Source organism: Microtus pennsylvanicus, chromosome 4 (assembly GCF_037038515.1).
Source record: "Microtus pennsylvanicus isolate mMicPen1 chromosome 4, mMicPen1.hap1, whole genome shotgun sequence".
Lineage (NCBI taxonomy): Eukaryota > Metazoa > Chordata > Mammalia > Rodentia > Cricetidae > Microtus > Microtus pennsylvanicus.
The window spans coordinates 21,763,738-21,777,923 of NC_134582.1; the positions used below are offsets into that span (position 1 = coordinate 21,763,738).

A 14,186-nucleotide genomic window follows, 5' to 3' on the forward strand; every position below is an offset into this window, starting at 1 on the left:
CGTGCACACTGCATGCATATACTATGCACACATATCATATGCAAACTGTATACACACATAACACACACACACACATAGATCTAAGAAACAGGCTCACATTAAAAGGCACTTTTATAATCTGCGTTTTCAGTTCAACACATGTTAAGGAAATCATCGTGATAATGACAACAGATTTCCATCACTGTTTTTGGATGGCTGAGTGGCACTCTACCGCATGATGGAGTAAATATATAGAAACCCATCCCTATGCAATTTATTAACATTTTTGAAAAACAAGATTTACTTGTTAGGTGGTATTGGTAATATCTGCATGAGAGAATTAAGGATGTTTTTCATTACCAAACTTTTCTCTCTGGAATACCAAATAGATATACTGAAGTGGATATTCAAATTGTAGGAAAATGGTTTATTGCTGCCATATTTAACAGTTAATTATACAGAGTGACTAAACTCCAACAGCGGCTTCTCCCTTTCCTTCAGAAAGATGCATCACAACAGCAGTTATGTGAAGATTATTTTCTGAACAGAAAAACACACACAGACAGATATAATTCATCAAAACAGAAATGTTTTAATGCCTTCCCCAAAGTAAGCAGTGCTGCATACAAACCTTTTACCGAGTCTCACTTGAGTAATTACCCAACCAATATTTCTCATTAACACTCATTTCTCAGCAAAGATTTTACAGTTGATAGTTTTAGTAAGGCTCTGTATTAATAAGACTTCATTAAGTTTTCAAAATATATTATAGTACACTTCCTGGAACGATCAGAAGTCTTCTCAGACACCATTAGAACTGAGCGGCACGGATCTCTGTCAGCGCAGCAGCAGCAGATTTGCCCACTGCACTTAGACTCTCTTTAATTCCAACAGAAGCCACCACAATCCAGGAAGAGCTTGGATTTTCTCAGACAGACAGAATGGTCTTTTTTCTGCCTGCCATTTAAATTTGGACACTGGGTGGGGCACAACTTAAGCAATGCCGGAGCTGGGTGCACCTTCAGGTCTGATGCTGTTTGGAAGTGGCTGGGCTGTCTGGTGTCCTTGCACATGCAGATGGCACCAGGCAGCCTGTGAAGCAGCGGACTTGTGGAGCTGTGTTCACAGGCTCAGATGTTCTCGAAAAACCCAAAAATGTCAGGGAGCCAGCAGAGAGGGACCGGAAAAGGAGTGAGAAACATACAATCTAGTTCTAGTATATGGTCTAAGCCTCCAAAATATGAAAGAACATTAGATTAAAAAGTAGTAAAAGGTTCTGACAGGTTGGAAGGTGTCACATTTCAGTAGGATGTTGTTAATTAAACAATTTATTATATTCATTTTACATCCTATTAGCTATTGATTTTTTAAAACCATCATCAAGTTGTGTTGAAGACCTCAAAATTTTAATTAATTTTTCAGCTTTCAACGCAATATGCTGGTCTTATTAGTGCATTTGTATCTTCTGAAAATGAAGTTTTATTTTTCTAATTGTCAGGACTAAAGGGAGTTAAAAAGAGGAGGAAATGGTGGCAGTTAATAGTCTCCTATAAAAATTAGTTGCTCAAAATTAGTGTTTTGTTTAATCAAAACTAAATATGTATATATAATATTTAATTATATATTATAATTATAGTACACATTATAATTTATATAGAACATACTATATTATATGTGACATATAAGAAGATATTTAATTATATATTTATTTTGAATTATATTTAATTTTTATATTATATATAATATTTAATTTTATATATAAACATAATTAAATATGTGTATTTTTCTTCATGAAATGTCACATAAAGATATTCTTAGTCTTTTTTCTGAGACAAGGTTTCTCTGTAGCTTTGGTCCCTCTCCTGAAACTAGCTCTTGTAGACCAGGCTCGAACTCATAGAGATCAGCCTGCCTCTGCCTCCCGAGTGCTGGGATTAGAGGCATGCACCACCACCGCCCAGCTCAAGATACACTTAGTTTTTCTTAAAATGCTTTGTATATTTTAGAAATCCAGGATATTATGTGAGTACCAGGTCTGGCAGTACAAGCCTATAATCTCAGCACTGGAGAGGTAGAAGGATATTGAGTTTGAGGTAAGCCTGGGTTATAAGGTAAACAATTTCAAAAAAAAAAAAAAGGAAAAGAAAAAGAAAAGAAGCAAAGCAACAACAAAAAAAGAAAGAACAAACAACCTTCCACCAAAACAAAAACATGACAGAAATGAAAAAGGAGACAAGGGACAGGCATAAAATACCAGGACAACACCCAGTATCCTATGCTCCATTAAAGAAGATCCCAAGACCTTGTTAGAATGCTACCATAAACCTGATACAATGCTATTGCTTGACTGCGGCTTCCCGTGGACTCTGATCCAGCCAAGCTTCACCTATGTTCTTCCTCTACCTCGCATGGCTACGCCCAGATGTCCCTTGCTCTGAAGGCTTCCCACCATCTCATTCTCAGAGACTCTGGATTTTAACTGCTTGCATCTGTGCTTCCTTTAGAGCGAAGACTCGAGAGAGCTTGTGTTCCTTCTCTACGAGATTGTTAACTGTATTCCCAGCACCCTGCAGGTTGGCACTTTGCACATAATCAGTAATCTGAACACTTGACCTTTGTGTAAGGGAGGGTGGGCGGGCACAAAGGAAGAACGGCAGATAGGCCCAATAGGAAGCCCTTCCCACTAAAGCCCACCACGCAGTACATATTTAAGCCCTGCTTACCTGCCAGAAAGAAATGTGGCTGTCAGTGTTTGAGTAGGTGGCAAGATAACGCCCATCAGGAGCAAAGGACACTGCAGTGATTGGTCCCTTGTGCCCATGGATTGTCTGAAATGAAATTAATAGGACATTAGTGACATGCATTCTACAGACCTCTTACAAGTACTTCTATGAGCATGCTCAATGTTGAACAGGTAATACCATAGATATTGGATACTGAGAGCTATAACATTCTTTAGTTATAAAACCAGGTTATAAAAATGAAGGAAAGTAAAAATTCTTCATGTGTGTAAGGGAATCAATCTTGTTCTGAGGGGTGGGTCTGTCTTCCAGTTTGAAAGGCGTTATGAACCCAAAGAAAAAGTACGTATTAGTGGGCAAATCAGATCTTTAATTCTTTACATTACAGGGAAGGATTCTGCACTTCATTAGAAAGATGTGATGACTGTTCTTGCTTCTCAACTTGGGGATTAACTAAAAACCAAGTGGTTGGGCACACCTGTGAGGGAATTTCTTCTTAAGTAAATCTTTTTTACTTAAGAAACACTTTTAGTCCAGATCTTCTGAGGTAAGAAGATTCATTTTTAATCTGGGCTATCCCCTCTGCTAGCCGCTTATCTAAAGGACATGGAAGGAGGACGCATGCTCTCTTTAGCCAGTTGCTATCACAGTCCATTCCATGACTGGTATTAGAGACTTCTTCTTCGGGATTCGGGTGTATACCGAAGACCAGCTGAGACATTCAACTGGTGGACTGAACAGCTACTGAATCTTGGGCCTTTTGTTGGTAGACAGCGACTGTTGACGTATTTGCTGTATCACAGCCTGTAAGCTACTCTAACAAATCCCCTTTAGGTACAGATGGAGATTTACTCTATCAGTTCTGTCCCTCTAGTGAATCCCAACTAATATAAAAAGCAAAAAATAAATCAAAATTTACCCAAATTACCCAGAATCTTGCTTATCTGAAGTGAAAACTAGTCAAACCTATATTATAGCTTCCTTGCTCTGAAAGAAGTTAAAGATTAATTCCAACTCCTTAATAATTACACATTTTTCATGATTTATCCTTGACTTTCCACCAATAACACTGTGCTTAACTGCACATAGCTGCAATTAGTAAATTACTAAATTATATATATTTGCACTGGAAGTATGAGCACATCTAAATCAAACACTATTAAAAACATGGTAACAGGGACAGTCTTGAACCTTTGCCAATAGCTAATCATTGATTTAACAATGAGTAATGAAAAGGAAGCTCTTTTTAAAGTAGGTCTCTGACAAAAAGGTCGTCACTAATAGAACAATACATTCATCCAGTCATATTTGTAATTACTGAAAATAATCCGTTAAGGAAATTGGCATAATTCTGTAACCCATATTCAACCATTAAGCATCATACCTCCTCTATGTTAGTTAATGTCCAGAATTTTCCCTTTGTCTTTAGTGGATTGTGAAAACAGTCTCAGTGAACAACAGACCTGTAATGCCATTGGGGTCATACATGCAGTAAATTTTTATAAGAATTTTTACATAATGCATATCTGAAAACTCAAATGAGAAAGACTAGGGAGGACAGAGACATGAGCCAACCATGTCCTTAATGTCCTTTGCTCCCTTCTTTCCTGCCATGTGATTTGATGGCCAAGGTACTCAGAGAAAGAGTGTTATTCTGGTAATAGAGAGCCGGACTCTAGGCTCACTACATATGCACCGTGGAACCAGGGTCATATTATTTAACCTCAGAGTATCAATATCTATAACATAGGGATGATGATGTTCATAGTGATTATATGTGTGTCAAAGAGCTTTGTGAAAATTAAATGAGCTAATATACATGTTGTAACCTGCACATAATAAAAACTCAGCAAATACTATTGACATTTTTTGTTCCGCTTCCTTACCTAGGAATGACCACACAAACCTAACAATCACATAATTCAACTGTTTACTGTTTTTTTTTAAATAACCCCTCACCTACAAATTCCAAACCGTTTATGTGCAAATCAGTTTCACTTGGCATCTAGATTGCTTAGAAACAGACTTCAGACTTTACTCATTAAAAGAGACACCTGGGAGCTATCCATGGTGCTGGCAACAAGTGTGCTAAATAAAGCGATGGATACTGACTTGTGCTGAATAGCTAGTGAAGGAAAGCAGTGTAATCAAATGTCAACCATGCTAGGATGAAAATTATTCTAGCCAGGAGACGAATCTTTAAGAAATTAAAGGTCTAATGACACTTAATAGACCAGCTTAAAGAACTCAATGGAAAAACACATTCATTTTTAAAAATTAATATCCAGTTCTGGAAAGGCACAACAAAAAAAAACACCTGACTTCCTTTTGGCCAATCTGAATTTTTTTTTTGTTAAGATGATTTATCAGGAAGACCTTGGTTTATAATAGATGGTCATCAAAACCAATTATTATTATTATTATTATTATTATTAGTAGTAGTAGTAGTAGTAGTAGTAGTAATACTAATACTAGTGGATTGAAGCCAGGGCCTTGAAAATGATGCAGGCATCCTAGAACAATCCAAGCCCTGGACTATGGGTGTATTTTGTTGTCCTGAAAACTGTTTTTAAAAGGCTGGTGCCTTCATTTCCACATCAGAAGACATGGCTTCTTGTTAGCTGCTATCTCTAACAGATGCTGTAAATAAGTTCGTCCTGGAGATTTTATTTTAAATAAAGAAAATAGTTTGTTTACTAGACACATTTCTTTTTATGGTGTAAGAGTCATTACCTAATCCAATGGTATTTCCTTTACTGCCAGGAAGCTCAGAACTAAATTTATGCCCAGCCTGTGTCTATAAATACTGCCTACACATCCCGCTCATCTTCGCTCTGCTTTCATCTGAGTCATTTGAAGTCCAGATATACTCCAAGTTCAATTCTAAATTTTTTGGAAGGATGTTTTGGACAAACTGGGGTTCACCTTCAGAGCAGGTGAGAAGACATGCCAGCAGGTACCTGCACATACCCGTGAACACATGTGCACACATAAATACACAGGTACACACGTGATAAAATGCTTCTGGGTACGCCACAAAAATCCTTCTAAAGCAACCCCCAGAGGCTCCAGGAGCATGGCTGCAGCTGACACATGGGTCTGTGGATGAGGAAAGAGGACCGGGGCGGGGCAGTTCTTCTGCAATCCAATGTGGTCCAGCTGCTGGGTGCATCACTGCCTCAGCTCTGGAGGTACTCTGGCCCCCAGTATAACCAAATGATGCCATTGTCATTTGCTCAGATTCTCTGGACTTGAATACTGTTTAGAGATATCACCTGAACTGAATCAGACGCCAGTTGTGGAGGATCTCACTGAACTTAAGTGACTTGTGAGGTGCAAACCCAGTCTCAGATGCTAAAGGCCATTTTCAAAACAACAGGTGTCAAAAAGTAGTTTGACTCCCTTTTTGTTTGCATATGGGTATCAATGTCTTGTTATGCATCTTTTTTTAGGCAAAGATATTGCTATATTGAAAAGACAGAGAAGAATAAAATAATATAATTTGGAAGTGCTGGAGAAATAAGAGAAATTCTACAATTATCCCAGGCAAGAGACAGAAAACTAGATTGTTAAATACTCCAACCCATTGCCCAGTGCAAGAAAAGGACCCAAGGGACAGGACTAACATTGACCAGTGTTTATTTATATTGTATCGAGTAATAAATATTTCCCACCCATTTCTCTCTCTGTGGTTCCGTTCTCATCCATGTGGTTGAGACACAAACAAAATATTTGTTACTTTTAACAAAATTAGGAAAATTATAAACTTAGGTAAAGTTTTATAAAGAGAGAGTCCAGTATATGATTTGCATGCCTTTCCAGGGCCCCAGCACAGGAAGTCACAGATTTCATGGCAGGTTGTCAAGGAAGCAACTTTTCATAGTAGATAGGAAACAAAGACATAATTCTGATTGACAGTTTTGCTTGTTGGGTGAAGAAAAGGCTCATTCAAGCAGAGCTATTTCAGATGAGTTCAGAAGCTAATGTTCCCTGCTCCTTTCTTCCAAACAACTACTTTAGGAAAATTTCAGCAGATATTTAAGAGTCATCAGTTCAAGGAAACAAATGCTAAGTGCAGTAAATCACTAAGGCAGAATTAACCTTAAACCATTAAACAGTGATCATCTCACTACGGCTGCTCGTAAGGCTCGGATCATAACATCGTCAAAAAGTGGATTTAACTATGGTCAGTCACAAGACTCAAGTGAATGTAAATTATCATTGCATGGAGCCTGCTCAAGTGTTTCTGTGACGAACTCTTAAGACCTCATGATGTTGCCAAAAGGTTATCTTTTTTTATTTTTACCTTTTTTTGTTTGTTTGTTTCTTTGTTTTGTTTTTCGGGACAGGTCTCTCTGTAGCTTTGAAGTCTGTCCTGGAACTAGTTCTTGCAAACTAGGTTGGCCCCGAACTCACAGAGATCTGCCTGCCTCTTCCCCAGTGCTGGGATTAAAGGTGTACACCACCACCGTCTGGTTAAAAGGGTATCTTTTTAATTTTAAGCAATGAGACCTACTTTACTGACAACATATATCTTTAATTTTACCTTAGTCTTGATCTTTATAAGTCATCCAGTTATAATGTTTTACAAAAATAAATGCATAATAAATGCAAGACTTACCTAGTACAATTCAAAAAAGAAAAAAAAAACCCATACCGTTAGAAGTTAGAGAAGAGACTAAGAAACTGAAATGAACTTGGCTGTTTGCATATATACATACACATGTAGTTGGCTTTACTGTAATGTAAAGATTCTTTTACTAATGATTACTCTTACCAATTTTATTCACCAACTCATGGCTATAATGAATATAAGACATACTGGACACTTTGCTAATACTTCTAGCCATATACTGTATACTTAATCAACATTCCCTATAGATTTCTCTAAAAATTTCCCTTCAATGAAAAGTGAATTAAACACTCTATTAATGAGGTTAGCTATAGAGGAAGGGTGTATTTAATGTTCATAAAGTAGGTATGTTTAAACCTTTGTACCTTTAATGCAATCATATTGCCTAATAATGAGCAAAACTAAAGCCTGAAGTTATTAGCCAGCCTTACTACAAAGAAGACGGCCTCAACACTGGTTCTTCCTGTTCCTAAGCTGGTGAAATATATCCCCCACAGAAAAAATCAAAAGGCTGTATTGCTTAGTTCATAAGGATTATCAGTATGTAGATATTTAAACACTATTTAATCCATCAATGTCCGTTAGTTTATCCCCAAATGACATATAAATCACTGTTAGTGACTGCACATGGCCAAAAGTGCTATAGTTATTTTTCAAAGGAATAGAGTCCATTTACTTGGTTTCTATCTTATAATAAAACTTATGGTAGCTCACTTTGTTATATTTATCCTTAAGTCTATTCCCATTAAGATGTTACAATGATATCAAATATACTTGTCTTCTCCTCAAATGTATATTCGGTTCAATTAGACAGCGGTAGAAAATAATTCAATTCATTGACTATGTCCAGTGACTCTGTTAGAGAGAGATGCCATAGCAGGCTGACTCTGTTAGAGAGATGCCATAGCAGGCTGACTCTGTTAGAGAGATGCCATAGCAGGCTGACTCTGTTAGAGAGATGCCATAGCAGGCTGACTCTGTTAGAGAGATGCCATAGCAGGCTGACTCTGTTAGAGAGATGCCATAGCAGGTTGACTCTGTTAGAGAGAGGCCATAGCAGGCTGACTCTGTTAGAGAGATGCCCTAGCAGGCATCATCTCAGCCTTCCTTCAGAAAAGTAGCAAGAGAGAAAACAAACAAACAAAAACCCAATTTCCAACCCTTAAATCTCTTTCAAATCATTGTAAATCACCAACAGGCTTGTGTGTTGAGACAGTGGGAAAGAACAGAGCCATTGAGAAAAGCCGTGCTCCTTTGAAGACTATAGAGCCGCAGGCTTACAATGACCACATTCTTATTTTGCATATTTTGTGTCTCCAGCAAGAAAGAGGCAGGCTCTTAATTTTATAACCATTCTTTTTTTTTTTTTAAACTGCTGACTTTCTCTGCCTACAGAGGACACACAACTAGGTGAATCCATGAAAACCATCAGCCATAAGGACTGTAGAGGGCAGCTGCAGTAAAGACGGCAGTGTGCTCCTTTGTGGAGGGTTCTGGGAGCCAGCCCTACACCTTCCTCCATCCTGCGAAATGAAGAAACCATGGTAGCTCTGTGTTCAGAGGTTTAAGCTGCAGGAGAATCCAGGACAGGGGATCTGCTTCACTTATGGCTGCTCTCTGACCAGTAAGCCCTGTGTGTTGGTGCTAAATTCTGCATCTATTTGCCGCATCCTCCTGAATGCTTGCATTACAGGCATTTTCCACCATACCTGGATCTTTTATTTTCTTTGAAAACTATGAGTGGAAACACACACACACACACACACACACACACACACACACACACACACACACACACACAGAAAATCACTTCTAGTCTATTTGCTTTTTAGAAGTGCTTGTAAAAAAAGGAAGCACTCCTGATCAGATCCCATCCCTTTAGGAACTACCAGAAATCCCTAGATACGTTCTTCTAGGTTTACATTTAAGAGTTTATATTTGTTACCACGGCTTATGTCTGTATATGATATGTGTGTGTGTGTTGGGGGAGTGTGGCCATGAAGCCTGTGTGAAGGTGAGAGGACAACTTTGTGGAATTGGTTCTCTCTTTCTAACTTTTTCTTTTGTTTCCTTGCTTGCTTGTTTTAAGATAGGCAACTCATAGAAGAGAAAGTGGGAAGTACACTTGAACACATTGGTATAGGAGACCACTTCCTAAATATAACCCTAGCAGCACAGACACTGAGAGAAACAATTAATAAATGGGACCTCCTGAACCTATAAAGCTTCTGTAATGTAAAGGACATGGTCAACAAGACAAAATGACAGCTTACAGAATGGGAAAAGATCTTCACCAACCCCACATCAGACAGAGGTCTGATCTCCAAAATATACAAAGAACTCAAGAAATCAGTCATCAAAAGAACAAATAAAATGGGGTACAAATCCCAGAGAACTCTTAACAGATGAATATCAAATGGCCAAAAACCACTTAATGAAATGCTCAACGTCCTTATTCATCAGAGAAATGCAAATCAAAACAACTCTGAGATTCCTTCTTAGACTTGTAAGAATGGCCAAGATCAAAAACACCGATGACAACTTATGCTGGAGAGATTGTGGATAAAGGGAACACTCCTGCAATGCTGGTGGGAATGCAAGCTGGTACAGCCCTTTGGATATCAGTGTGGCAATTTCTCAGAAAATTGGGAAACAACCTACGTCAAGACCCAGCAGTACCACTTTTGGGTATATACCCAAAGGATGCTCAATCGTGCCACAAGGACATGTTCATAGCATCATTGTTTATCATAACCAGAACCTGGAAACAACCTAAATGCCCCTCAACCAAAGAATGGATAAGGAAAATGTAGTATATTTACACAATGAAGTACTACACAGCAGAAAAAAATAATGACATCTTGAAATTTGCAGGCAAATGGATGGAGCTAGAAAACATCATTTTGAGTGAGGTAACCCAGACCCAGAAAGACAATTATCATATGTACTCACTCATAAGTGGTTTTTAAACATAAAGCAAAGAAAACCAGCCTACAAATCACAATCCCAGAGAACCGAGACAACACTGAGGACACTAAGAGAGACATACATAGATCTAATACATGGGAAGTAGAAAAAGACAAAAGCTCCTAGGTAAATTGAGAGCATGGGGACCTTGGGAGAGGGTTGAAAGGGAGGGGAACAGAGAAAAATGTAGAGTTCAAAAAAAAAAATCCAATAAAAAAGACAGGTTCTCCCTATGTAGCCCCGCCTGTCCTAGAAATTACTATGTAGACCAGGCTGCCTCAAACTCATGAAGCTCTGCCTACCTCTTCCTCCCAAGCACTAGAATTAAAGATGTGTATCACCATGCCTTTCTGTCTTTTAAGATGAGTTCTAGGGACCAAATACCTTGCCAGGTTGGTGCAATGAATAACTTTACATGCTTACTAATCATCTCCCCAGCCCACTTTCCAGATTCTATGTTAGCTTGTCTATGAAATCGTAAAACTTGTCATTTTCCAGAATGATCAACTCTGAAGTTCTCTGTGCTAAGTTATTAATAGTGTGTTTGTTCAAGCTTCAATTGTAAGACTACGTAAAATATTAAAGTAGTAGGTTTAATATTACACAAAACATGCACAGTTTGGGGAATAAACACATTTTGTGTAATGTTAAACCTACTACAAGAGCAATAAAGAGACATTGTTTAGTATATGATATTAAGCTGCTTTTATAGCTGGGTTGGAGACTAGTTGTCCTGGTTTGCTTTCCATAGCTGTGATAAAACACAATGTGGAGAAGAAAGGGTTTAAAGGCTTATAGGCTACAGTCTACTATGAGGGGAAACAAGACAGGAACTCAAGGAAGGCACCTGCAGGCAGACACTGCAGCAGACACACGGAGGAATGCTGCTGCTCGCTTGCTCCTTATGACTCGCCCAGCTACTTTCCTTGTGTGGTCCAGGCCCACCTTCCCAGGGATGGCACTGCCCACATTGAGGTGGGTCCTCCCATATCAATCAACAAACAAGAAAATGTTCCATAGACCTGTCCACAGGCCAGTCCAAATCAGATCACCTCTACCCAGGTATGTCTAGGTTTGTCAAGTAGACAGAAACTCTGACACCAGTCATCTCTGTGAAACAATAAAGTGTATGTGGTATTTTAAAAGGGACAAGTCGTACAAATGGGAATACAGCCTTTTGTTAAATACAGGAGTATGATTGTTTAGTTTACATTAAATAAGAAGTTCTTTTTATATTTATCTTGTTTGGATTTCTGCAAATACACTGTCACTCAATATCCTGGTACACACAAATTGAACATTTATTTATTATCATACACTAGAGAAGTTTTTCTATGCAATATGTTACAGTGTTTCTATCCCTAAGTCTGTTTGGAACGCTGCACAGTTATTCACTGAAACAGTGTCATAGACAGTAATATGATTTCTAGGCCAGCTTCTAGAAGCTCATAGAATTCTTTTTTTTTTTTTTTTTTTTTTTTTGGTTTTTCGAGACAGGGTTTCTCTGTGGTTTTGGAGCCTGTCCTGGAACTAGCTCTTGTAGACCAGGCTGGTCTCGAACTCACAGAGATCCGCCTGCCTCTGCCTCCCAAGTGCTGGGATTAAAGGCGTGCGCCACCACCGCCCGGCTGCTCATAGAATTCTTAATGTTTGAGGAATTACAGTTCTATAGAAGCACTACTTCTAACAGTTTCCACAGGGGAAAGCATTCCAAGTTCAAGTCAGACAGTAGGAAACTAAAATCTGCTGTAGGAGCCAGAAACCAGCTGGCCTGGGTCTGAAAAAGCATGGGATAAAACCGGACTTGCTGAACATAGCGGACAATGAGGACTACTGAGAACTCAAGAACAATGGCAATGGGTTTTTGATCCTACTACACGTACTGGCTTTGGGGGAGCCTAGGCAGTTTGGATGCTCACCTTACTAAACCTGGATGGAGGTGGGCGGTCCTTGGACTTCCCACAGGTCAGGGAACCCTGATTGCTCTTCCAGCTGATGAGGGAGAGGGACTTGATTGCGGGAGGGGGAGGGAAATGGGAGGTGGTGGCGGGGAGGAGGCAGAAATCCTTAATAAATACATTAAAAAAATTAACATTTCTAGATATAGAATGGACATTTCCAGGTGTTGTCAAGCTGGCGGCAGTCTGTCTGGCATGTACACTAAAGAATAACATTAACTATCCTGCCTTTCTAGACCTTGGTTTTACCCCCAATTCTAAGCTAAAATCAGGGAGAAATTTTACCTTTTCCCATATACACTTTTGGGTAGAGATTAAATTATGGAATTACTGTAAGGGTAGGCAGAAAGCCTTTATACTTTTCTGATTATAAATGATTGTGTGTGTGTGTGTGTGTGTGTGTGTGTGTGTGTGTTGGGGGGGAGACACGCAGAGAGAAAACACATGCTGGAGAACACAGAGGGATTGCAGGACTGAAAGAGCACTCCCAGCAGACAAGCCAGTCTAGCCTAGGGAGAGTGGTGGCCCCACCACCCCCAGAATGGCTAGGACCTGTAGTTTATGGGCCGCAGTGATGACATTAGGAAGGATGGCAAATTAGGCTGAAGACAGCAGGAAAGGCTTGGGATTATTGCTGAGTGTGTGTTGTGAACCCAAATTGAGAAAACTTCTCTTAAACTGAATAAGGATGATGTCTTTAAAACTACTTACAGAAGACATTATTTTCCAAGCCATCATATTCTCCATATGATTTATACATCAAAATAAACTCAGTTAATTCTTAAACATTTTGCAATGTTTGGAGATTTATAAAACCATGTAATGACATGGTTTATTTCTCTCTCTCTCTCTCTCTCTCTCTCTCTCTCTCTCTCTCTCTCTCTCTCTGTGTGTGTGTGCGTGTGTGTGTGTGTGTGTGTGTGTCAAGTTGACATTGGGTAATTGGCTATCTTCTCCAGTTTTCTCTACCTTACTTTTTAAGACATGTTCTCTCTCTGCATCTAGCATGCACTGGCTGGAGACACTGGCAAGCCAACAAGCTCCAGGGATGCACCAATCTCTGCCCCCTGGCACTGGGGTTATAAGAGACCACCATGAGACCTAGCTTTTTATGCGTGGGCTGGGTATCTGAACTCAGATACTCATACTTACATGGTATACACTTTTACCAAGTAATCCATCTCCCTAGGCCCCACAACCAAGTTCTAGATGTTCATATTTGTGCAAGTACAGCTTATTTGAAAAAAAAAACCATGGTAGATAATTTGATCTTCTCATGGAGTACTTGTGAAGCTTAGAGTGCTAGGAAACACACCAAGAAGAATGCTGTGGTGGTTTGAGTGTGGGTGCCCCACACAAGCTTATGGAGAGCTGCACTATGAGGTGTGGCTTTGTTGGAGTAGTTGTGACCTTGTTGATGAAGTGTGTCACTGTGTGGATGGGTGCGACAGACAGACCACTTCTTGCTGCCTGCATATCAAGATGTAGCCAGTGCCATGTCTGCCGGCATGCTGCCGTGTCCCACCATGATGTCAATGGACTGAACCTCTGAACTGTGAGCCACTCTAATTAAATCCTTTCCTTTGTAAGAGATGCCGTGGTCATGGTGATTCTTCACAGCAATAGAAACCCCAACTAAGACAAATGCTTTTTAAGGATATAGGGAAAAAGTACAGAAATCTTACTTTCTATATTTTTAGTGTATACCTTATTTCAAACACACAGAAGTCTTGGCACAGGTATATAGCATATTCTTAGAAACCATGAAATGATCGGTTTGATTCTCAACAAACACAAAAAGAAAAAACTAAACACATACCAGTCTTAACAAGAAAATCCTTCTGCTTTGGAATTTTGCTTATAAGAATTTTCACAAATTTTAAATAGCACAGAAAGAACAAACAAACA

At 39.1% G+C, this 14,186-nt stretch overlaps 1 protein-coding gene across 3 annotated transcripts in view; it reads right to left on the reverse strand.

Annotated features, from left to right (window-relative positions):
* The window catches only part of Wdr7 (WD repeat domain 7), a 277,322-nt gene that overhangs the window by 5,684 nt on the left and 257,452 nt on the right, over positions 1-14,186 (reverse strand). For all 3 annotated transcript variants that reach the window (XM_075968486.1, XM_075968485.1, XM_075968488.1), the window contains one exon: positions 2,703-2,807. In XM_075968486.1, the coding sequence (XP_075824601.1) occupies positions 2,703-2,807 (105 nt within the window). The remainder of the gene's footprint in view (positions 1-2,702; positions 2,808-14,186) is intronic.